The sequence below is a fragment of the Acartia tonsa genome, chromosome 6 (genome assembly GCF_053477335.1).
Source record: "Acartia tonsa isolate MP-2025a chromosome 6, ASM5347733v1, whole genome shotgun sequence".
Classification (NCBI taxonomy): domain Eukaryota; kingdom Metazoa; phylum Arthropoda; class Copepoda; order Calanoida; family Acartiidae; genus Acartia; species Acartia tonsa.
Window position 1 is genome coordinate 3,115,123 of NC_137265.1, and position 23,526 is coordinate 3,138,648.

Consider the following 23,526-nt stretch of genomic DNA (forward strand, 5'->3'; position numbering starts at 1 on the left):
ATATGAGGATGTACAACTATAGGATATTTTAGTATTAGATAACATGAAATGCTTTGTTTAAGTAAAAAACTAATTTTTACTTTTTACCTGAATGACCTTACCAGATTTGCTGGCATCCTGTGCCCACCAGAAAGGAGATATTAAAAAAAATTCAACTCTCAGTTATGTGTCATACCCATATTTTGAAAGTCACTCAGTTATAGCCCTCTACCTTTTGTACACAGAAAATGGGATAGATAAAAAACAGAGGGGGGGGGGGCAGGCATTCAACGCCACCTCCCCGCCCATCCTCCAACCGTTGGGGGTTGAAATTACAGATTGAGAGTAGTAATAGTTAATTAGATTTATTTGCTAAGAAGAAAGATCATTTAATAGTTACTTAATTTTTAAGTTTTAACCTTAATTTTATTCTATTATATTAAGTAGTGAGCTTTTTTGTCTGTAGCAAAGGATCTCGCTAACCGCTGAACCGATATGGTTCTCCTTTATAGTGAAGCTTCTTATAGGTCCCAGGGTGGTTTTAGGCTGTTTAATTTTTATAAAAAAAAGTCGTTGTAAGGTTTTAAGTTATTTTTCTGCACTTTCATGTCCTTTCTAATATTCCTAGATACTAGGGACGCAGCCGCTAATATAATATAAAACACCAGTTTATGAAGAATTTTTTTTGTGGGTATAGTCCATTCGTGGCAACGCCCCTTAAGGAGAGATTATGATATTCTCACAGTAGCTTTCCTCCTATTTCTAGCCCCTCGCGGGGCCAATTGCCTAACCCTAACCAAATATAACCTAACCTAACCTAAAATAACCTATTAAAAGCAATTTTAAAAATACAACGAATCGCCCCTTAAGGTGCGTTGCCTTTTTTGCCTTTTTTGATACTTTAATATGTAGTAATTTGGCCGGTTATCCGGCCGGATATCCGGTAATTTGGCCGGATAACCGGATATTTGCCGGATACCGGATATCCGGCATTTGAAATCAGCCGGATATCCGGTATCCGGCCAAAAAAATATCCGGCCCAACCCTAGTCAGAACTGAATAATCAGAATATAAATGTATAAGAGTCGAACCAAAATTGTAAGTAAATTTGTTGAAAAACTGCTGGATACATGATAATATTTATGGACATACTTACATTTTTAGAACTTGATTATAGAGTTGCTTCGCTTATAACATTATACTTTGTTGTCCCAGGAATTATTAATTAATATACCAAAAATCAGATCAATCGGATGATTAGATGAGATGAAAATTTGTTGTTAAAAAGTAAAAAAATCGACATGTTTAAAACTATTACAGGAATCACCATGCAAAATTTGAAATCTATAGGACAATTCTAACATGCCTAAATTAACGAAAAAATCTATCCGCTTCGCTTTCAAAAAGAAAATTCCGTCTTCTTGGACTCTATTATATCAGCTAACACCTCTTAATGTATGAAGATTAGGGTTGGGCCGGATACTTTTTTGACCGAATACCAGATATCCGGCTGATTTCTAAACCCGGATATCCGGTTCCGGCCAGATATCTGGCCAACGTTCGATATCTGGCAAATTACCGGATATCCGGCGTCAAAAATCAGCCGGATAGCAGTAATCGGATAGTTTTGATATCCGGTATCTGGCCGGATATTGAAAATGACCGGATATCCGGCCCAATCCTAATGAAGATCTTAGTGACTACAGTGGAAAAATTGGATCTTCTAATAAAGTGAAAAACGCAGCGGGATAAAATAACGATTCCACATCCCCTCCTCCTACTTGATGAACGAACTGACCAATAAATAAGTTGCATGTTAACAACCTAAATTGACGATAATTTTCCCCTGTCATAATATCCACGAGTAACAATTACCTGAAAGAATCAACTGTTCTTTTTTCAGCTTTTTCTCCTCTTTTTTCTTCATCTTTTGTTTCTCCTGTTCAATCTTCATCTGATCCTCAACAATCTTCAGCTTCTCCTCAGCCTGAAATTAGGGGGGAAGATTAATTTATCGCCCATTGTCCTGTCTTTGATAGTGTACAAATAATAATAAGAGTTTCCATCTAAAAAATCTATCTAGCCTTCAACCTTTTTGGCTATTCATTTGGTCCCACAATTTTTATGATTTTAAGACAAAAAAACTTAACATTACAGGATTGTGTACAGAATAGAGTTGGGCCGAATTTTCAATGACCGGCAAAATACCGGATATTGAAACTATCTGGATACCCGGCTGATTTCTAATTCCGAATATCCGGCTGAATATCCGGCAATTTGCCGGATATCCGGTATCCGGCCAGAAAAGTATCTGGCCCAACCCTAGTACGGAACCTAAATATACAAAAGCCCCAACGGACGGACAATGTGTTATACAAGGTAGATTCGCATTATAAATGGGAAACATGCATTAAAATTGAATGATGTTAAACAATACAAAAGACAACTTCAAAAGACAATCCAATAACACTTGAAATATTCATTGTTACCACTTTAAACAATTGAAAATGTATCTTTAGACTCGCTTTTTATTAAACAAGACCGTAAACAGTCATAGATGCGTGATCGCATACTATTAACAATAACAAACAAGCTATTTACATACCTAACTCTTAATATGTAGGTATTAAAGGACGGTTGTGACACTTTAAGAAACCAAAAATAAAAGTCAAAAAAACCCCACTAAAAGCAGTTAGAACAGAGAACACTTTAAAAGACGCTATGCATAAAAATCAAAACATAATTACTGTAAAGTTTAAGTGTTTTATTTATATAACTCAAATCTTTTAACGTCTATGTTTTTGTTAATATCTAGATCAGACCTATACATAATACAGGGTAGGTAGCCGCTAATTTTTTTGTAGTAATTTAAGTAAAGATGCGGATTATTTTTAGAAAGGCAGGTTGGCTGGATATCATTATCACGGTTATGGCTAAAGTAATCTCTTTAGCTGGGAATTTTATTTTGAAGCAGCGGTATCCCTCAAAGTGTCTAGTCGTGTCGGGCAAAGAAACACTACCCGACCTTATTTTGAAATAAAAATTATAAATAAGGGGTATGTAATTCTTCAACTGTTTATATGGGATTAGGCATAAGAAAAAATATAAATAGGGTGGGAGCTCTATTTATGCAGCATCCAACCCCGAGTGAAACACTTCAGTGATTATATAAATGTAATCATACTAACAAATAAAATATTAATATTTACCATTTTTCTTTGTTGGCTCTCAATTTTCCTATTGTTCTCCTCAAGAATTCTCTCTAGATCCGTAGCTCGCTGTCTTTCCTCTTCCTAATAAACAAAATAATCATTATTTTCGGCATATCATTATACACAGATACTAGAGGCTACGCCGCCTCTAGAAATGTTTTTAAATGTTAAATGTTTTTTTTTCACTGTGTTTAATGTTTATATCAGCTGTTAACCAAAAAAAAATTTCGGTCGCTACATGGGGTTAGTTAATTTTTTGTTTGTTTGTTATAAACCTTTTCAGGACCTATGCAAAGCTACCCTTTAAAGGAGAACCATATTAAATCGGCGGTTAGCGAGATCCTTCGGTACGGACAGAGATCCTGTTACTTTTAGGATTATGCCTTCTTTAATTATCAACAAATCTATAAATTGTTGTTTTTCCTCTTTCTTAAAAAATATCAAAGCTATTTATTAGTACTAGCGGCTAGGCCATTAGCATCTAGAGCTCTGTAATGAAAGGGAAGACAGGAAAGAAAGAACCATTCCGTACAGTTGTTTTAGAGATATTAAGCTTAAGACAAAAACTCTTTCTACTTTATATAATAGCATATTCTGTAACTCACATCAACAAAGTAGATGTTAAATTGGCATTAAAATTAGGGTTGGCAATCCGCCGAACTTTCGGGTCGGATTTGGATTCTCACAAAAATCCGCCAAAAAATAAATAGGATTAATCCGTGGATTGCGGATTCTTATTTTTTTTTGCAGATTGTGGAATTTCGGATTCCAGCAATATTTTGAAAGGTCTTTTTATAAATAAAAAAAATTTTAGCCCCTACAGCGGACATTTTCTAATCCTTACTTAACCTAACCTAAACTGTGAATGAAAAGCTACTGTATAAAATAAATAAAATACAAAAAAAACTTGGGATGCTCCAGGGTTGGCATAATATCGGGCTGTTTTTTCGATAATTGGCCGCCCCATTGCCCAAAATATCGTAAAGGAGAACCATATCGGTTCAGCGATTAGCAAAATCCTTCTCTAGATACAAAAAAGCTTACTTATTTATATAATAGTTAATATCACCCAAAAAATAGGCCAAAATAAATAATAAATATTAACAATCCGAATCCATTAATTAAATTGCGGATTCGGATTCTGGGTTCAAAATTGTCCAAGAATTGGACGAATTTCGGATTGCCAACCCTAATTACAATAGCTTTCCTTTCATATAATTCAATTTACATTAAAATTTTACTAAAATATGATTTAAACTTGTAAAATTATTTTTTGCATTGCTATATTAGTTATTTCTCGCATCGTATTATAAACGGCATTAAGCGGATATAGAATGCACAATTTTAAGATTAAAACCAGTTTTTTTAGCCCCGAGGTGCCGAAGGCACGGGCTAAAAAACCTGGTTTTAATCTTATGATTGTACATTTTTATATTCGTAGAAAGCTGGATATAATACGATGCTAGACATATTTTTTTCGTATGGAAGAGAACCGGTTCCTATCCACCGGATTCGAATGAATACCAGAAAATATTTTAAATTCTTAAGGTTTTTCTGGAATAATCTGGTTTCAATTCTATTCTGCCAGAATTATAAAATTCAATTTATGCCGATTGCCCTATCCTGAATCATTTTCTAATTGGTGAACTTGTTACATAGTGAACTTTTCGTTCCCGATAGAATAGATAAACATTGCAAAACAAGTAGGTTAAATACTAGCGCAAATTTTTGAATATTTGCAAGTCATTAAAATAAAGGATTGAGAAATCAGTAACAGCTAGAGATCTGAAGATGGCAGTAAAACTACGTGAAAGTTTAATTTTGTTCAAGAAAAGTGAAATCAGAATAAATCTACATCATGTTAAAACTATTTTGATACTATTATGTATAGCTTCATTTAGCTTCATTTTAATTCAAAATCGTAAAGGTTAGTTGACTCGCATTATTAAAAGCGAAGCTTTTCTATAATTAGGGTCGGTCCGTCCGTCTGTAACGGATAGATTTTTTCGTTAATTTAGGCATGTTAGAATTGTCCTATCGATTTCAAACTTTGCATGTTGATTCCTGTAGTAGTTTTAGGTACAATTTAGAAAGCATAGCAACTTTATAATCGTTACCAGAATGTCAGTACGTCAATTTTAAACATGTTGATTTTTAACTTTTTTAACAACAAATTTGTATGTGATAAAATTATCAGATTGATTTGATTTTTGGAATACTGATTCCTAGGACAACAAAGTAAAATGTTATAAGCGAAGCATCTCTATAATCAAGTCTTAAAACGTAAGTAAGTCCTTAAACATTATCCTGTTTTTAGTCAGTTTTTCAACAAATTTAAATAAAATTGTTGTATTACCGTTTCAGAGCTTCGCTTTTATGGATGTTGTCATCCTTGTTTTATACTGTTTACTTTCAACAATTATAAAGTGTTTTGCAACTTTTACAGATGGGATGAAAATTTTAAGCTCAGGTAGGTCAGAAAAAAGGAACATTTTTTGGCTTTTTGTTTAAAAGATCAGTAGCGGGACAAAGTGTCTCAAAAAACAGCCATGTGCCGTCATTAAAATGAGGAATTATCCATTTCTTTTTTAGGGGTTTTCTTTCCCACTTCTCTCATCTCATCTCCCTCATTTTTATGACGTCATAATTCTGATTTTTGAAACACTTTGTCCCGGAACAAAATACATAATTTGATTAGATACAGCAATGGGCGAAAAATTTTCACTTCCTTTAGATAAGTGATAACCAAATACAATACATTTTAAGAAGTTGGTCCGTGGAACAACTATGGAATTGACTGTGAAAATATAATAGTTAGAAAATTCAAAAAGGTATCTTACCCTCACACAATTGAATTACAAATTAATTGCAAGATTATTTTGGTAACAGGACAAGCTCTTAATTCGAGGACATTTAAGCTTTTTTTTTGTGGGGGATAAAATGAGGGATTCGAAGTTTTGAGATAGGAATGTACAATTATATTTATAAGATTAAAACCAGTTTTTTTAGCCCCGAGGTGCCGAAGGCACGGGATAATAAAACTGGTTTTAATCTCATGATTGTACATTTTTATAATCGTAGAAAGCTGGATATAATTCGATGCTGGACATAGTTTTTTCGTATGGATAAGAACCGGTTCCTATCCACCGGATTCGAATGAATACGAGAAAATGTGTTTTAAAGTAGGACGGGAATAAAGGCCCCTTTATCCCCCCACCCCCCTTTGGACGTCTATGTCAAGATTCATAAATATTTTCCCTAAAAAATACAAAATTACCCTCACTTTACGTTCTTGTGGTAGATAGTATGATTCAGTAATAATAAAAAAACAAGGATGACAACATCCATAAAAGCGAAGCACTGAAACGGTAGGACAAACGGACATTAACACTTGTATAGTGTCTAAACTGAATAATCAGAATATAAAAGTATAAGAGTCGAAGCAAAATTATAAGTAAATTTGTTGAAAATCTGCTTAATACAGGATAATGTTTATGGACATACTTACATTTTTAGGACTTGATTATAAAGTTGCTTCGCTTATAATGTTGTTCTTTGTTGTCCCAGGAATCAATATACCAAATATCAGATCAAAAGGATAATTAGATCACATAAAAATTTGTTGTTAAAAAAGTGGAAAAATCAACATGTTTAAAATGGACATACGGACGTTCTGGTAATGATTATAGAGTTGCTACGCTTTCTAAATCGTACCTAACTACTACAGGAATCATCGTGCAAAGTTTGAAATCGATAGGACAATTCTAACATGCCTAAATTAATAAATAAAAGCTATCTATCTCGGACGGACGGACGTATGGACGGACGGACCGACCCTAATTATAGAAAAGCTTTGCTTTTAAAAACATTTTTGTTTTATATCATTCTTATTCCTGTTAATAAAGGTTTTTTTTATTAAACACAAAAATTTCAGCTCGTTTTTTTAGGGAAAGCATAACACAGATGATTACAAGATTAAAGATTTACAGGTAAAAAACAAGGATGACAACATCCATAAAAGCGAAGCACTGAAACAGTAAGACAAACGGACATGAACACTTATATGGTGTCAGAACTGAATAATCAGAATATATAAGTATTAGAGTCGAAGCAAACTTGTAAGTGAATTTGTTGAAAAACTGCTTTATACAGGATAATGTTTATTGACATACTTACATATTTAGGACTTGATTATAGAGTTGCTTAGCTTATAACATTATACTTTGTTGTCCCAGGAATCAAAAATCAGATCAATCGGATTATTAGATCACATAAAAATTTGTTGCTAAAAAAGTAAAAAAAAACAACATGTTTAAATTGGACGTACAGACATTTTGGTAATGATTATAGAGTTGCTACGCTTTCTAAATCGTACCTAACTACTAAAAGGAATCACCATGCAAAATTTGAAATCGATAGGACAATTCTAACATGCCTAAATTAACGAAAAGAGCTATCCGTTACGGACGGACGTACGGACGGACGGACCGACCCTAATTATAGAAAAGCTTCGCTTTTAACAAGGAGTAGGTTAATAGAGAAGAAGCCCCATCCTTATAGTATTATAGTATAATTATCACTTTTAGTATCAAACTAAATGAAGATGAAATAGAGAATATTGGTAAAATAAGAGACTATTATTATATCCTTGGTTAAGGGAAAAGTAGGTTGCGGGTAAAATCCGTAAAGGTTGTGAGTTTTAAGCAGGGAGTAAGGGAGGGGACAATGGGCAGTTAATTCAATTTTATAGTTGTGACCCTTTAAGGTTGAAAACCCAGATATTTCCAGATAAAACAAGTATTTGCAATATAGCAACCTTTAGTGGAAATTTTTGACTTTTAGAATTGTTTTTAATTCGAAATGCACCATCCTTAAACTGATGCTTTACTACAAGCCTTTGATTCTAGAGATCAAAACCCTTGTTTACAATTCATTTCCATAATTGTTATTAATTAAACTTCGGAAAATTAAGGAAACATACCATTTTACTTTTACAGTTAGGGAGTTGAATCCATTTTTATAGAAGCAGAAATATAATCTATGATTATGGTTTGGACCCTCTAAAACTGTAATCTACCTTTCCACTTTCCCCTTTCTTGGTGAAGATATCTTCAACGCCGATACGATTTTTGAAATGTAAGATTCTACTTTCCCCTCTCTTGGTGAAGATATCTTCAACGCCGATACGATTTTTGAAATGTAAGATTCCACTTTCCCCTCTCTTGGTGAAGATATCTTCAACGCCGATACGATTTTTGAAATTTAAGATTCCACTTTTGCCTCTCTTGGTGAAGATATCTTCAAAAAGAGAGACAAAAGTGGAATCTTATATTTCAAAAATCGTATCGGCGTTGAAGATATCTTCACCAAGAGAGGGGAAAGTGGAAGGGTAGATTACAGTTTTAGAGGGTCCAAACCATAATCATAGATTATATTTCTGCTTCTATAAAAATGGATTCAACTCCCTAACTGTTTTACAACATCTTTTACCCAAATTTTTTTATTGTATTTATTAAAAAGCTTAGACATGAAAAAGCCTTTAAATAACTATATTACAAAACTTACTAAAACAATTACCTTCATAAATAACTTTTAACTCAAGTTATTTCATTTAACGAAATAAAAATGAGATACCTTGCGTCAAAATTTCATACTACATAAATAAAATAGTTGAGAACATGAGTACATCTTAATTTTAAAGATCTTAAGGTTTAAGTAACATATCTTAGGATAACTGGTAGCTGCGCTCCTAGCATCCAGGACAGAAAAATAAAATAACACCATCTTGAGATTTTAATGATAAACAAACCTTGAACAACTCAGGACTTTTTCCCTAAAATTTTGAAATTAATCGGATCATTAATTACAGAAATATTAAGCTAAAGACAAAAAACTTTTGCCTTTACATTAAATCAATAAGAAACATCTAACATGTCTAAAGTAACGAAAAGAGACAACCGTTACGGACGTACAAATTTGCGGGACCTAATTATAGGAAGGCTTTGCTCATAATAACTAACAAGGATGACAACATCCATAAAAGCGAAGCTCTGAAACAGTAGGACAAACGGACATTAACACTTGTATAATGTCAGAAATGAATAATCAGAATGCGAATGTATAAGAGTCAAAGCAAAATTGTAAGTAAATTTGTTGAAAAACTGCTTGATACAGGATAATGTTAATGGACATACTTACATTTTTAGGACTTGATTATAGAGTTGCTTCGCTTATAAAATTGTACTTTGTTGTCCCAGTAATCTGTATACCAAAAATCAGACCAATCGGTTAATTAGGTCACATACAAATTTGTTGTTTAAAATGTAAAAAAATCAACATGTTTAAAATGGACGTACGGACATTCTGGTAATGATTATAGAGTTGCTACGCTTTCTAACTCGTACCTAACTATTACAGGAATCACCATGCAAAATTTGAAATCGATAGGACAATTCTAACATGCCATAATTAACAAAAAAAGCTATTTAAAAAAGTAAAAAAATCAATATGTTAAAAATGGATGTACGGACATTTTGGTAATGATTATAGGGATCTACTGCAGTTCATGGTAAAATATTGCTGGTAACGAATGCTTCCTGGTTCCTGGCAATATTACAAGATTCCTGGATCCAGCAGCACGCAAATTTCTCTAAATCCTAGGTTCCTGTTAGCTGGCAATCTGCAAATTTTCCAAGTTACCAGCAATGACAGAAGATTACTGGCTGACAGGAGTTTTTACCCCATACCCTTTTTCACAATTTCTTAGGGGGTAAACAGCAACAATTAAAAAGGGACAGTAATTTCAATTATTTTATGTGCATTCCTAATAGAGGTGGGGGATGGATTTAAGAGAGTGGTATCTTTACCTTTAAATTTAACTGTTTCTATCTTAATATCCACTTTCGCGCCAAAATTTGGACAGTCCTCTTTATTTTTATAATAAATTAAAAATGGGAGATACATTCGTAATTTTAATCATATTAATTAATAAATTAATTTTTTCTAGGTGAGACTCTGAAATCAAACAGTAAAACCAACGATTTTGAGCGCCTTTGGAATGCAAAACTTAATACTAGCCCCTGTAACCTAAACTAACCTAATTATAAAAAAGTGCCGCGGCCAGGTTTGATGGTTTAGTTGGGGGGGGGGGGGGGGGGGGGTAGGAGAAAAGAAGGTTTAACACTTGCGCGCCAAAATTTGAATGGCATCCCAACGACCTCACAACCAATCCCGTATCTTTATTTTTATAATAATTGAAAATTGGAGGAGAGATACTCGTTATTGTTCCGAATTAGTAAATTGAATCTTAATTTCGTCTTAAAAATATGGGGTTTTAATTGGTGGGTAATTGAGTTAAGATAAAGTTACCTCTTGACAATAAAGCTAATTGGTTACCCATTTTTAAATTTAAAACGCACATTTATGTCCTGAATCTCTGATACTTTTTGCGTTTTTTTTAAATTCAAATTCTCTTCACTCCTTTTTATGCTTGTAAACTCAAGTAGGCAAGGTTGACAATATAGCAATATTTGTTTGTTTCTCAATTAAGATCTCTAACCACTGATTCGATTAAGTTCTTCATTTTAGAGAAGCTTCACAAGGTCCCATGATGATTTTAGGCTATTATTTAAGTTATTTTTGCCCAATTTCTTCCAATTTAAAAACGGAGCTTCATGATGCTAGGGGTGCAACTGCTATAATCTACAATATAAAGTAGCGAAGGATTTTAATTTAAAGCAAAATATTTAGGAAAAGTAAGTTACAATTTCATAATGAGTTTCATACTTATTTATAAGTAACAGAGTTTCCGTTTGTATGTGTGTTTGACTGTCTGTGTGCACAGAGGGATCTTGCTAAACGATAAACCGAAAACGTATATTTTTTTCTTGTGGCGGTTTATCTTAGAAGGATTGTGGATGATACCCTCAAATCAACTAAAATAGTTAAAAACCTTCCCAGGACCTATTACCCTTAAAGTTTTTCCTGACTTCTTTTATATTGTTACTTTTTACGCCTACGCAAACGTTGTATTATTAACTGTTGATAAAAGTCAAGAATACGGAATATTTATCATATTTGTCTTGTCTCACCCCCCCCCCCCCCCCACCCCCTCTCTCTCTAATTCATTATTTACATTTGATCAGTTTAAGGTTTTTAATTTACTATGAATTGTTGTAGAACAGAGCAAAATTTCTAGAACCTAACTCCCCCAATTAGTACAGAGAAACACCATCACTACCCTCCCACCCCCTATCACATCAGACAAACATGCCAAAAAACCACTTCGAGTAGAGTGAATCTTATCAACCTCTAATTGTGGGGTAAGTGTAATAAAAGGGAAATGGGAATTAAAAAGGGAAATATTGCTTTTTAACAGGAATATTTTAAACATGCCAGTGGCCAGGAATATGCATAAATTGCCAGCAACCAGGAAAGTTAAACATTGGTAGCTCCAGAAATATTTCTTGTTATGCTAGATCCAGGAATCTTCTAATATTGCCAGGAAACAGGAAGCAATCGTTACCAGCAATATTTTACCATGAACTGCAGTAGATCCGATTATAGAGTTGCTACGCTTTCTAAATCGTACCTAACTACTAAAGGAATCACCATGCAAAATTTGAAATCGATAGGACAATTCTAACATGTCTAAATTAACGAAAAAAGCTATCCGTTACGGACGTACGGACGGACGGACCGACCCTAATTATAGAAAAGCTTCGCTTTTAATAATCTTAATATAATTTCTTTCTACAACGCACTAATCGGAATGAATTAACATTAAACAAGAATTAGATATAAAAAATTTAATGATTCAATTTACAAAATAGTTTTCAAAATCAAAATATTCTGTCTGCTTGTTATTGTTTATCTTTTTGTTGACGCGCTAGTTTGCCGCGAGATTATGCATGATTTTGCGTGACGTCATTCATAATTGGTCCCCAAGATTGGTTAGAAACTGCTAAATTCTTGCATGTTCCCTTTAAGCCAGTCCCCAAAGTCTGAGACTCCTAAAAATTGAATATTCGATCCATTGTCCCCTCCCTTACTCCCTGGTTTTAAGTGAAAAACAATAGTAGAACGAAAAAAAAATTATGTTAAACTTTTTTTTATTAATTTTGTCTGTAGTTCTTTTCAATAAGAAATACACATATTTAGTGAATATTATCGTTCTACTACTATTTTTAAGCCTTAAACACACACCTTTACGGATTTTACCTGCAACCTACTTTTCCCTTTATAAACAATCATTTTGGTGTATAAGATATAACATGTTTTATACAAGATTGATCAAAAAATTATTTTAAAAATAAAAATAGGTTTTTAACAATTTATGTACATTCCTTTATGGATAGCTAGATGTCTAGACATCCAGGGATTCTGCAACTTTTTCTGTCATTTTTGAGCCAGAACAGACCAAAATATATAGTATTACCAAAATAGGAGAGGTTGTTCAGAAATCTGTTCTGCTTGGTAAAGAAAACCACATTCAAAAAAATAAATATCTAGGGATTTTTTTTCCATGTTTAAAAATATTTCAGTTTACTGGAGAAAAACAATTTGTCAGTCAAAGAGAAGATTTATTTGAAACTATAAAATACAAATATAATCATAGGTAAATATCTACTAAATATGAAAACATGCAAATTAGGTGGTATGGTAATCATTTTCATAATATACTTTTGGCCCATGACAATTTAAATTAAAATTGAGATAGTAAAGCTAAAGAAATTTTTCTAAAGAATCTTTTTACAGGTATAATTGATTATTGCTTCTATTTCATATACAACCTTGTCTAAGGGAAATAAACTTTTATTTTCAGGCCACTCTTAAATTGCCTTGCTTCTGATAACAGTTACTTAACAAGTAAGTAACATTTTAAATCATATAAGATTAATAAAATATCCTGAGGTGGATCTTTAAATCACCGATCTGTCTGAGCCAAGCCACAAGCGAGCCGATTTTGAAAGTGGCTCACCTCATATCAATCTTTAAATCGAAATGGCATTGGTGATCCGGCTCGCCTACAGCTCACCAGCAATACTCGTATTGTGATGCCACCGAGCCAGAATGTGATCTGTATTTAATGTTTTTTTCAATTAATTTTAATATTTTATCGCAAACTATCGTGAAAATATTTTTATAATTATTAATTAAATTAATTATATATTGTTTTGTATGAAATATGATATTTATTTCTAGGATATTTTATTGAGTGTCGCTAGCAATCTGACCACACTGAGCTGTAAATCTTTTAAAGATCAATGTTTTTTAGCAGTAGCTGTGGCTCACCTCGAGGCAGATCTGGCTTGGCTAACCACTAAATGATTTGGTAGATTCCTCTTAGTATTATTTTTAGCGATTTCGAAAATTTGAGTACCCCCCCCCCCCCCCGACAACAAAATAATAATTTAAGTAAACTATTATTAGGTTGGACAGGAGGAAGGGAGGGAGGGTATATAAGGCGAGACACGAGCCTTGCCTTGCCTCCTTAGTCAACCATGCCAACCAGATTAGGATCTCAGTCCCTCGCTACAAGGCAGTCGACTAGCAAACAGCTTCAAGCTTTCAGTCTATTTATATACAGAATTCTTACTGTATTGTTTACCCCTTTCCCCTCCCATCTGACCAACAACCCCCTTATCCCCGCCCCCTTTATGTTCTCCCTCTCGTCCGCTCCGTGTCCGCATTTTTTTACTGTATTGTTTACCCCTTTCCTCTCCCATCTGACCAACAACCCCCTTTTCCCAGTCCCCTTTATGTTCTCCCTCTCGTCCGCGTTTTTTTAGCAAGAACAATTTTATTTGTGGGTTGCGTAGCAATATTTAAAAGAAATAGCCTAACCTAAAATAGTTTTTTGAAATTTAGAAAATTAAAGTACCCCCGACAACGAACATCTGTGGCCGCAGCGCTCGGCTCCCTAGCCTATAACCTAACCTAACCTAACCTAAAATAGTTTTTTGAAATTTAGAAAATTAAAGTACCCCAGACAACGAACATCCGTGGCCGCAGCGCTCGGCTCCCTAGCCTATAACCTAACCTAACCTAACCTAAAATAGTTTTTTGAAATTTAGAAAATTAAAGTACCCCAGACAACGAACATCCGTGGCCGCAGCGCTCGGCTCCCTAGCCTATAACCTAACCTAACCTAAAATAGTTTTTTGAAATTTAGAAAATTAAAGTACCCCAGACAATGAACATCTGTGGCCGCAGCGCTCGGCTCCCTAGCCTATAACCTAACCTAACCTAACCTAAAATAGTTTTTGAAATTTAGAAAATTAGAGTACCCCGACATCAAGTTGTGGACACAGGAAAAAGGCAAGCTTCAATTTAATTCAATAACGTTATTGAATTAAATTGAAGCTTGCCTTTTTCCTGTGTCCAAATCTTTTCCTCCTCCCGCAGACTATCCAGACTGTCGGGGGGGGGGGGGGGTACTCAAATTTTCAAATTGATAAAAAATTTTGTAACAGGATAACGCCAATGATTTAAAGATCCAGCTCTGATCAACACAAAATTTCTATTGAAAAATAAAAAAAAACATGTGGTGTATACAATATTGGATTTTTGTAGTTGCAAATCTACATACCATAATTTTAGCAATAAATACAGGAAGATTTAGAGCATCAATAATCTGCTCTTAAATCTATTGGTAACTGCCTTTCAGTGAATGATCAAATACAAATTTCTTTATTTAGGTGTGATAAAAGAAGATTTGATGGTGCATCCCAACCCAGCAGAACTTTATTATAATCTTAATAATGTCAGAAATCTCGAGTTTGGTATAAATTGGTTTTAAACATTTGCTCGTTAAAGTTTAAGGGAGTATATTATTGAAGCATATCAACCTTCCATTCAAAGCATAGCTTGGTCACGTCAGTAAAGATGTTATTTTATCAATTGCATATGAAATTATAAATATTAACTTTACAGGTATTATATGCATTTATATTTAGAATTTGGAGATTATGCACAAGCAGCAGATATCAGAGATATGATTTTTAAGGATAAAAAGGTGAGAGATAATTTAAATCTCCGAAAATTACAGATCATCCTTATATGCTACTAAAACATTATTTTTAAAGTCTAAGATAATATCTAATTTTGAACCAGGAAAAAAGATTAGGGGTGGTACAGACCTCACAAACATAAAATTTTTAATATAAAAAAATAAAAAGTAGATAATATTTTTGTGGAATATATGATTACTTTGATTTCCATAAATCCCAAATCTTAAAACCTATCTTAGACCAATAATGACATAAATATATAGAATCTGTTAATCATATTTAATATTTTGATATATTTTAGTATGGATTTTTTATTAGACTGTGAAACTAACTCTGTTACTCTTCCATTTGAGGATAAATATGGATGGACAGGTTGAATATCTATTTCTAATGTAAATTTAGTATGAAAATCTGCCGCTCGGTCATTTAACACCTTGGGATTTTAATATTTTTTTTGTGCTAAATTTAGTGAAAGTAAATGATTCATTTTCAGGTATTCTTGTGGAAGCAATGGCTGACAAATTTAGTGCTTGTAAAAGGGTAAGTATTAAAGTTCAGGAAATTTAACAATTTAAGAAATATCTTAGGGTTAAAGGGGGGGGGTTTCAATGCAACCATCTCGTAATCAGTGAGCAAATGACACTTAGAATTCGAATTTTGATCTAAACTTTTGCATGAGTAATACTTGATAGGTCTATTTTCCCTAAATCGAACAAAAAGTTGGAAAAGTAACGGCTAGCAGCTCAGCCGTTCAGCCGTTTTTTTGCCTATTTTCAGGGTAAATCCATCATCAATTACGTAGGAATCAACTTTTTGAAACATATTTTTGGTTTAATTCATGTTAAATGATAGCAATAACTAATTTTAAAACTTCTAGTACCAACAGCTACCGTCTAGAACTGTTTGATAGCGTTTTGGAGAAGAAAAGAGTATTATGTTGAGAGAGGTTTCGTGACTATTTTGCAATATAGATATCAAACAAATGGCAAAACAGATGAGCCGCCAGCCGTTAGCCGTTACTTTTCCAACTTTTTGTTCGATTTAGGGAAAATAGATCTACCAAGGATTACTCATGCAAAATTATAGATGAAAATTCGAATTCTAAGTGCCATTTGCTCACTGATTACGAAATGGTTGCATTAAAAACCCCCCCTTTAGTAGGTATGGGGCTCTTACCTAAGTATAGACGAATAGCCAAGTAAACTGTTTTCTTGAAGTAAAAGATCAAATTTTATTTTTATTTTTAGCTCCTTTTTGGCTTCATCATACCCACTGAAAAGCACTATAATAAGCTATCTATAAACTATGTAATTTTATTTACCTAGTTGTAATCTTGATATTGTTTTGCTACTTATTAATATGATTGTCCTTTTTTTTTGGTAGGTCAACAGACAAGCATATCTAATGAACACATGTATTGGAATTAAAGAACAACCATACATTTCCAGCTTTGCTATTGAGTAAGTGTAAATCTGGATCATTCCATGCAATATATGACATTTTTTTAGGTGAACTATAAGCAAAATATGCATCTTCTGTCTACATGCATTTGAAAAAATTTACAACTGAATATACAGCAGCAATGAAGAATGCTACCTATAGCTGGGCTGCATATTTTATTATGAGGCTGCTGACACCTAATGAGAATATTTATATTATTTTTATTATAGTGGAAGTACTTTGTCGTATGGTGTTGATGACATAAAATATGTATTCAAGTAAGTTCATTTACTAACATTATCTAACAAGCAAAGCATTACTCTAGAAACTTTGTTTTTCTACCTCCAAGTGCATGTATTTACTAATTAAAAACTTTTCAACCATCATTGAAATTTCTATTTTTAAATAATTTATAAAATATGTTATATACTCCTAACCACTCCATTTTTATTATTTCATGACAACTGCATCATTTTCAATGAATACAGATGGAGCGTTAGATATAGAGGTATGATATTCCATTTTAAATGACAAGTATTTTCATTGGGAGTTCATGCACTTTTGGTCCTGGTTGATAACACTTTACTATATTTTGATTCGATCTTTTTTTCTTAAAACATATTAATATATTTTTAATATATTTACATGTAATAATATGAATTTATTTTTTCTTATTTCTAGTTACAATGCTACCCACTGTACTCCCTTCTTCTGGCTGTTGGCAATCCAACTGTCAACCTATTTGTTCTGGACATTGAGGGGTATGAGCTGGCAGTGCTTGAAAGTATTCCGTGGGATAAAGTTGATATTGAAGTACTTGATGTTGAAACAGATCTTGCTGGTTTAGTTCAAAAAGGTAGTGATAATTTTAATTTGTTTGTTCAACTAAGATTCATATTTATAAAAATACCCTCATTGTCAACATTTATGAAAGAATTCTTTTGTATTGGTTCATTTCTTATTATTAATGAAAGAAACATATACTTTACCAAGACAGTAGAGAGATTACTCAAGAGAAATAATATCTGATTCCAACAATAAGAAAATCCTTCCTGAATGTTTAAGAGATCTCATTAGTTGAAATTGTGTACACATTTCATTACAAACACATGTTTTTTTCACTTCATACAAAGATATAAGTCAGCTGTAAACAGTATCATTTCTTAGTACAAAGCTTTATTGAATCAAACTTACTTGCCCAAAACTTTCGTTGTAAGTTTTTTGAAATGTGAAAGCTTCAAACAGAGGTGGATTCTTTTAAAAAATTCAGGCTCCCTACTTGCTGGTGAGGAAAAATTATTTTTGTGAAAAATCCTCCAAAATTGCTTTAAAAATTTACAAAAATTGAACAAAATCATAAAAGGGTTATAAACATATGATTTTGTTTATTTTTTGTAGATTATTAATGTGCTTTTGGAAAATTTTTACAAAATCGAGTGGCGAGTCTATTGTTTTGCAGTATCTGCCTCAGCTTGAGTCAAAAGTAAACAATACTTTCGTCTGTTAGAAATGTTCCTTTTAAGATTTGACGAAAAATCGGGTCAGAAGCGTAATCTAGATATAGTATGTCTATAACCAACCCTCACTATTTTAGTTTGGGTCATTCAGACGTCTGAGGCAATTTTTATGAATAAGTTTAATATTGATAATGATATAAATCTCTTCATTAGATCAAAGTGTTACTGATAGACTTGAGAAAGTCACAAAAAGATACTTAATCCAATCCTAGGAATCTTTGTCTATTTCAGTTAGGAGGTTGAAACCATTTTATATAAGCATAAATATAATCCATGATCACGGTTTTGTCCCTCTAAAAATGGTTATGAATAATTCCACTTGGCTGATATAATCTTTTATATAATGATGATTATATTTCTGCTCTAATATAAAATGGTTTCAACCTTTTTACTGATAAAGTCTATCTTTTTTAGATTCATCACGAGAAAAAATCCTTGCATTTATGGATAAACTTGGATATGATAGGTACTAAAATTTTAAGACACTCTATTAATTAAACTTTTCTTTGATATTAAGCATAATAAAGCTTTTACTAGATTGTTATTGCTGCTCTTCTCAATATTATCTTAATTTTAGGTTTAGTCACAGAAAAGATTTCAACTTTATGACAAAAAAGAAACAGAATGATTTATTTGTTAGAAGAGATATTGTCAAGAAATATAATGTTGTCCAATTATAAATATCAAAAATTAATAAATTACTGAATTTTAATTGTGAATTACTTATTACTTGTAGTTATATACATAATTTATATATCAACTAGCGGCTTCGCCCCTAGCCTCTAGAGGCTTTTTTTCCTGAAGGTTCCGGGGAGAATTTAAAAAATTTGTTTACATTCGTTTAAGATGATTTCTGTATTTTATAACATTATTTAACTTTTTATAACTCTTTCTAACTCTTTATAACTTTTTATATTTATATTTATTAAAACCTTCGAATATTTTCTCTTTTTTTAATGATTTTAAAAATTTCTTTGCCATTAGCTTTTTTAGGGCTTTGCCCCTACATGAGAAGGAAGGTTTCACAATCTTTTTAATTTCATAAAACAAAGTTTAAAAGAAAAGAAATTAAAAAAAAAAAAAAAATTTAATTAGGTATAAAAAATATAAAAAAAAATTAGGTAGGTACCTAGGTATAAAAAAATATAAAAAAGTATAAAAAAATATAAAAATGTATAAAATATATAAAAACATAAAAAAAATTTTAAATTAGAAAAAAATATAAAAAAAATTTGGGGGGGAAATTTTCATTTTTTGGTTGGTTGGGGGTGTCCCACCCCCAAGAAAATATCTTAAAAACCACCACAGGACCAATAGGTATATACCCTGAAGAGTAGAATCCAATCGGTTCAGTGGTTACCGAGATCTTAAGCTTCAGACGGACAGACATCAAGCTACTTTGTATTATAGATATGTATGGACTGTTTTTTTTATACAATTATGCTAGGTATCTGAACTTCCTTGGTTATTAAATTTCAATTAATTTTAAGAACTCTCAATAAATTAATTTTTTTCTTTCACTGATTTAAAATTAAGAAATTTGTTTGTTTTAACTTTGATAATCTTTTTAATACATTCTTGATGTTGTATAACTTAAAAAAACTGAAAATTGTTATCTTTATTAAACATTAAACAAGGATGACAACATTTTAAAAAGCGAAGCTTAAAAATTAAAACAAACATATTAAAATTTTTAACTACAATATAAGATCAGCTATTCTTATATTACTTTTAATATCAAATTTTAAAAAATATGCCAATTGTAGACAAAAATGTTAAATCATTAATAATACCATAATCTTAAAAAAAAATCCAGGTAAATTCTTTTTTAAAACATATTACCTACCAATCAATCAGACCCTCTTAGGTGTATAAAATCATTATAAACCAAAAAATGTCTACTCTTTTACCCTATTATCGACGTACAAACTCTGTCTATATAGTAGCTTCGCTACTTTTTTTTTGTTTATATAAATACATGCTTATGTATGTAGTCAATAACATTCTCCGATATCTCAATATAACAACTGCAGCACTTATATAGAAATATTGTTTTTGCATTTCTCAAATATGTAAAGATAAGATATTTAGTAGCGCAGCTACTCTATAACTAAGGTACCTACGTCTGTCCGTAAATTGTAGTGGGTAGCCCTGCAGGTACAGACCTTGCCATGTTGGGTTCTGGAAATAGGCATAGGAAAAAATCTACCCGCTTTCCCCTACTTTTCAATTTATCTTTAAAAAGGAAGAGGGGTGGTTGTTTCAGTGCTCACCAGGCGCTTTAAGGGAAAGTAACGATTAATCGATCATGTTTGAGATTACCCTCAACAATAAAAATTATATCATTTTAAGCTTGCTATTGCTTTGCAACCTACTCACTAATACATTGTTCTCGTCTATATATATTATATTATACATATAATTTTTCAGTTATATATAATAACAAAAATATTTTGTAACAGTTATTCGTATAATTCTTAAAGTATTTTAGGGAAAATAATTTCAGTGCAGTGGCACTCAAAATTAGAACATTAAAGATTATGATCTAATTACCAGAAAGTCCTTATATCCATTTAAAATATAACTTTATAAGCGAAACATTTCTAAGATTAAGCTCTTTAAGTACCTAAGTATATCCATATTAGGCATCCTTAATTTTTATAGATTATAAAATAGAATAGGTACCTCTTTTAATTGTGCCTCTTTCAAAGCCTGTTCTTTTCTTCTGGCTAGTTCCTGCATCATTTCTTCTTCCATGTTTCTCTTTGCCTCTTCCACTCTTTTCAACACCTGGACATAAGTTTTTATTCCAAATGATCTGATTGGGCAAATGCAAAAAATCGGCAGCTAGGCTGTTGGCAAATTTGAGCTATTTAATTTAATTTATTATTTTTGCCTCCTACCCCTTCCTCCCCCCCCCCCCTCAAGTGAGGATTTCTTTTTAACATTTGATACTCAGCTACTTTTTAACTAGGAGGTTTGCCAGCACACAACAATGAATTTATTATTTCTTAGATCTTACACAAGTTTTTTATGTTCTCTAATAAAGTGAAACTCGCAGCGGGCTAAAATAAAGATTTTCCACATTCACCCCCTCCCCTGGAAGAACAAACTGACTAATAAATAAGTTCCATGTTATAAACCTTACATGACGACAATTTTTTCCCTGTCATAAAATTATCCACGTATATTCTATAGGTACCTATGCATTTTTATAATAACTATTAGTATTTAATAAAAAAGTCAATAAGAAAGAGGGGGGGGGGGGGGGAATGCTTACCTCAGCCTCAATTTCATCCCTCCTTTTTTCCAACTCCTCCTCGACCCTTCTGGCGACCATCTCCTGGATCCTCTTGGCTGTTTCGTCCTCCACCCTCTTGTCCTCCGTCACCTTATCCACCAGTGAGACAAAGATAAGCAAAGCATTAAGACTTACCTAGCTATTTACAAAGAGAGGGGTAGGTTTCTGGTAGAATCCGTAAAGGTGTGTGTTTTAAGGCTTAAAAATAGTCGTAGAACGATAATATTCACTAAATATGTGTATTTCTTATTGAAAAGAACTAGGTATAGACAATTTTTTTTTTTTTAAAGTTAACATAAATTTTTATCGTTCTTCTACTGTTTTTTACTTATAACACATAACCTTTACGGATTTTACCAGAAACCTACCCCTCTCTTTGTGATGCCTTTTCCAGTATGGCATCGAAACCGATTGAAATCCGCTGGATTTGAACCGGTTCTGAGACACTCTGAAAATTCATGTAAAGCATCGTATGACAGACAATTTTCTATGAATAATAAAATGAATATCATAAAAATAAAACTAGTTTTATTAGCCCAGGCCTCGGATCAGACAAAATTTGTTTTAATCTTATAATTACACTACAAGAACTTTTGGGATGGTACAATGGGCGATAAATGGGGTATTCCTGTCCAGTTTTTTGTTTAGGAATGAATATTTCTTACCCGAGGGAATAAATGATGGACCGATAGGTCATCATTTATTCACGAGGGTAAGAAATATTCATTCCTAAACAAAAAACTGGACAGGAATATCATTCTCATTTAAACAAAAAACTCACTTTTTATGCTAAATTATATATATTGAAAATAAGTGTTCTTTTCAAAAAAATATTATAAATATGAAAAAAGGAGATTATTTTCTTTCTTTTAGTAATTAATAAAAATTATAAAATCTTCCAAAAAAAATTAAAAATCTTCTAAAATCATACCAGGGATATAAATGAGATACCAGGGAAATAAATGAATATTTACATCCACTATTTAAGGGGTTGTTTATATGGGAATGAAAATTCCTTGATAAGTGTTGCATGAAATTCTGCCTTGTGTGAGGTAATGCACTTACTAAACCAGCATAAACCCAGGAAGGTAGGGGATATTAGACTGTTTTATTTAAACTTTAGTCCCCAAAGTTTGATATAACGTTTTCATATTCGTTGGCTTGACAACTTTGGGGACTCTAGTGAATTTTTGATTGGTTGGTTCATTTAGATGAGTGTTTAAATGTTTTAGCCACTAATTTTAATCTAAAAAAGGGGAAGGGGTAAGTTTGTGTATCATCATTTGAGATACGTACATCAATATGTCGCCCATTGTCTTATCCCTTTAGATCCCTAGTCATTTATCCTTGTAGCCCTGCCTTTTTCCTCTCCCTGTCTGCCAGTCTGTCCACCTCTTTCTTGGCTCTCACAGGGGACACACTGGACCCGGAGGAGCTGGAATACCGCCGGCGACGATGCCTGTCCCTGCATAAAAATAAATATGAGTATCTCACATCCATTAAAAGCTAAAGTGACATTTAATAATTTAAATCTGTGACAGGCATTGCAAAACATTGATTGATTAAAATATATATATATTAATCGAAATCATTAAAAACAAATCGAATTCTGTCCAGTTACCTAATGTTACCTAATGGAAGTTTATCTAATTTTCCCCACATGGCAAAATAAAAAGGGGCCAATACATCCCTTTTAAAGGATGAAATAAGTCAAAAGGTATCATTCCCCCCCCCCCCCTACATCCCTCTAAAGTTTTGTTTGAATGGGGTTTCAAAATTTACGGGCATCTCCAAGGCAAAATTCTCGATAAAAAGAACTAGCATACCTACTTTAAATATAAAGTAGTTACGCCATTAAAACTTCTAACTATTCAGAATCCACCATACCTGTCACGTCTATGCCTTCGGTCCCTTGACCGAGATCTGGACCGTCGTGACCGTTTTGACCGCCGTCTATCACGATCCGAGCTACTGCTTGACCGGGACCGTGACCGACCCATTTTAGTTCCTATCTTGACTCTGAAACATTGCACTATGTAGAGAAGAAAAAAAATAAATGGCACATT

The 23,526-nt window shown here is 32.6% G+C and overlaps 3 protein-coding genes and 1 long non-coding RNA gene across 7 annotated transcripts in view; 3 read left to right on the forward strand and 1 right to left on the reverse strand.

Moving 5' to 3' along the window:
• The window catches only part of LOC145321594 (uncharacterized), a 25,415-nt gene extending 1,914 nt beyond the window's left edge, over window positions 1-23,501 (reverse strand). For 2 of the 3 annotated variants that reach the window (XM_080163036.1, XM_080163035.1), the window contains exons 1-6: window positions 23,348-23,501; window positions 22,819-22,925; window positions 21,440-21,558; window positions 20,845-20,949; window positions 3,189-3,272; window positions 1,855-1,966 (exon numbers count right to left, since the gene is read on the reverse strand). In XM_080163036.1, coding sequence (XP_080019162.1) covers window positions 1,855-1,966; window positions 3,189-3,272; window positions 20,845-20,949; window positions 21,440-21,558; window positions 22,819-22,925; window positions 23,348-23,460 — 640 coding nt within the window. In that variant the 5' untranslated portion in view covers window positions 23,461-23,501. The remainder of the gene's footprint in view (window positions 1-1,854; window positions 1,967-3,188; window positions 3,273-20,844; window positions 20,950-21,439; window positions 21,559-22,818; window positions 22,926-23,347) is intronic. The other variant, XM_080163037.1, reaches the window with a different exon arrangement.
• LOC145323207 (uncharacterized) lies at window positions 6,362-15,512 on the forward strand. Its single transcript, XM_080165658.1, has 6 exons — window positions 6,362-6,373; window positions 7,139-7,180; window positions 12,734-12,807; window positions 13,015-13,058; window positions 14,891-14,974; window positions 15,149-15,512. Exons 1-6 carry the CDS (start codon window positions 6,362-6,364, stop codon window positions 15,259-15,261), a joined length of 369 nt encoding a protein of 122 aa, XP_080021784.1. The 3' UTR covers window positions 15,262-15,512.
• LOC145323225 (uncharacterized) lies at window positions 15,516-16,976 on the forward strand. The gene is made up of 4 exons (XR_013880886.1): window positions 15,516-15,574; window positions 15,696-15,742; window positions 16,586-16,662; window positions 16,873-16,976. It is a non-coding gene; the product is annotated as an uncharacterized LOC145323225 (long non-coding RNA).
• On the forward strand, window positions 17,103-19,172 carry LOC145323226 (uncharacterized). Of its 2 annotated transcripts, XM_080165669.1 has the most exons (4): window positions 17,103-17,150; window positions 17,324-17,498; window positions 18,574-18,625; window positions 18,737-19,172. In XM_080165669.1, exons 1-4 carry the CDS (start codon window positions 17,121-17,123, stop codon window positions 18,837-18,839), a joined length of 360 nt encoding a protein of 119 aa, XP_080021795.1. In that variant the 5' UTR covers window positions 17,103-17,120; the 3' UTR covers window positions 18,840-19,172. The 2 variants fall into 2 exon arrangements, with proteins under 2 accessions (XP_080021795.1, XP_080021794.1); XM_080165668.1 differs by lacking the exons at window positions 18,574-18,625; window positions 18,737-19,172 and having other exon boundaries at window positions 17,324-17,694.
• Window positions 23,502-23,526: the final 25 nt, after the last annotated feature.

What these genes read in the sequence shown, in the direction of transcription:
- LOC145323207 (XM_080165658.1), top strand. An exon ending in AAATACAAATATAATCATAG is followed by an intron (nt 12,808 to 13,014) that starts GTAAATATCTAC and finishes TTTTATTTTCAG; the next exon opens with GCCACTCTTAAATTGCCTTG. An exon ending in TGATAACAGTTACTTAACAA is followed by an intron (nt 13,059 to 14,890) that starts GTAAGTAACATT and finishes TTCTTTATTTAG; the next exon opens with GTGTGATAAAAGAAGATTTG.
- LOC145323226 (XM_080165668.1), top strand. Translation starts at nt 17,121, where the DNA reads ATGAATACAGATGGAGCGTTAGATATAGAG. An exon ending in ATGGAGCGTTAGATATAGAG is followed by an intron (nt 17,151 to 17,323) that starts GTATGATATTCC and finishes TCTTATTTCTAG; the next exon opens with TTACAATGCTACCCACTGTA.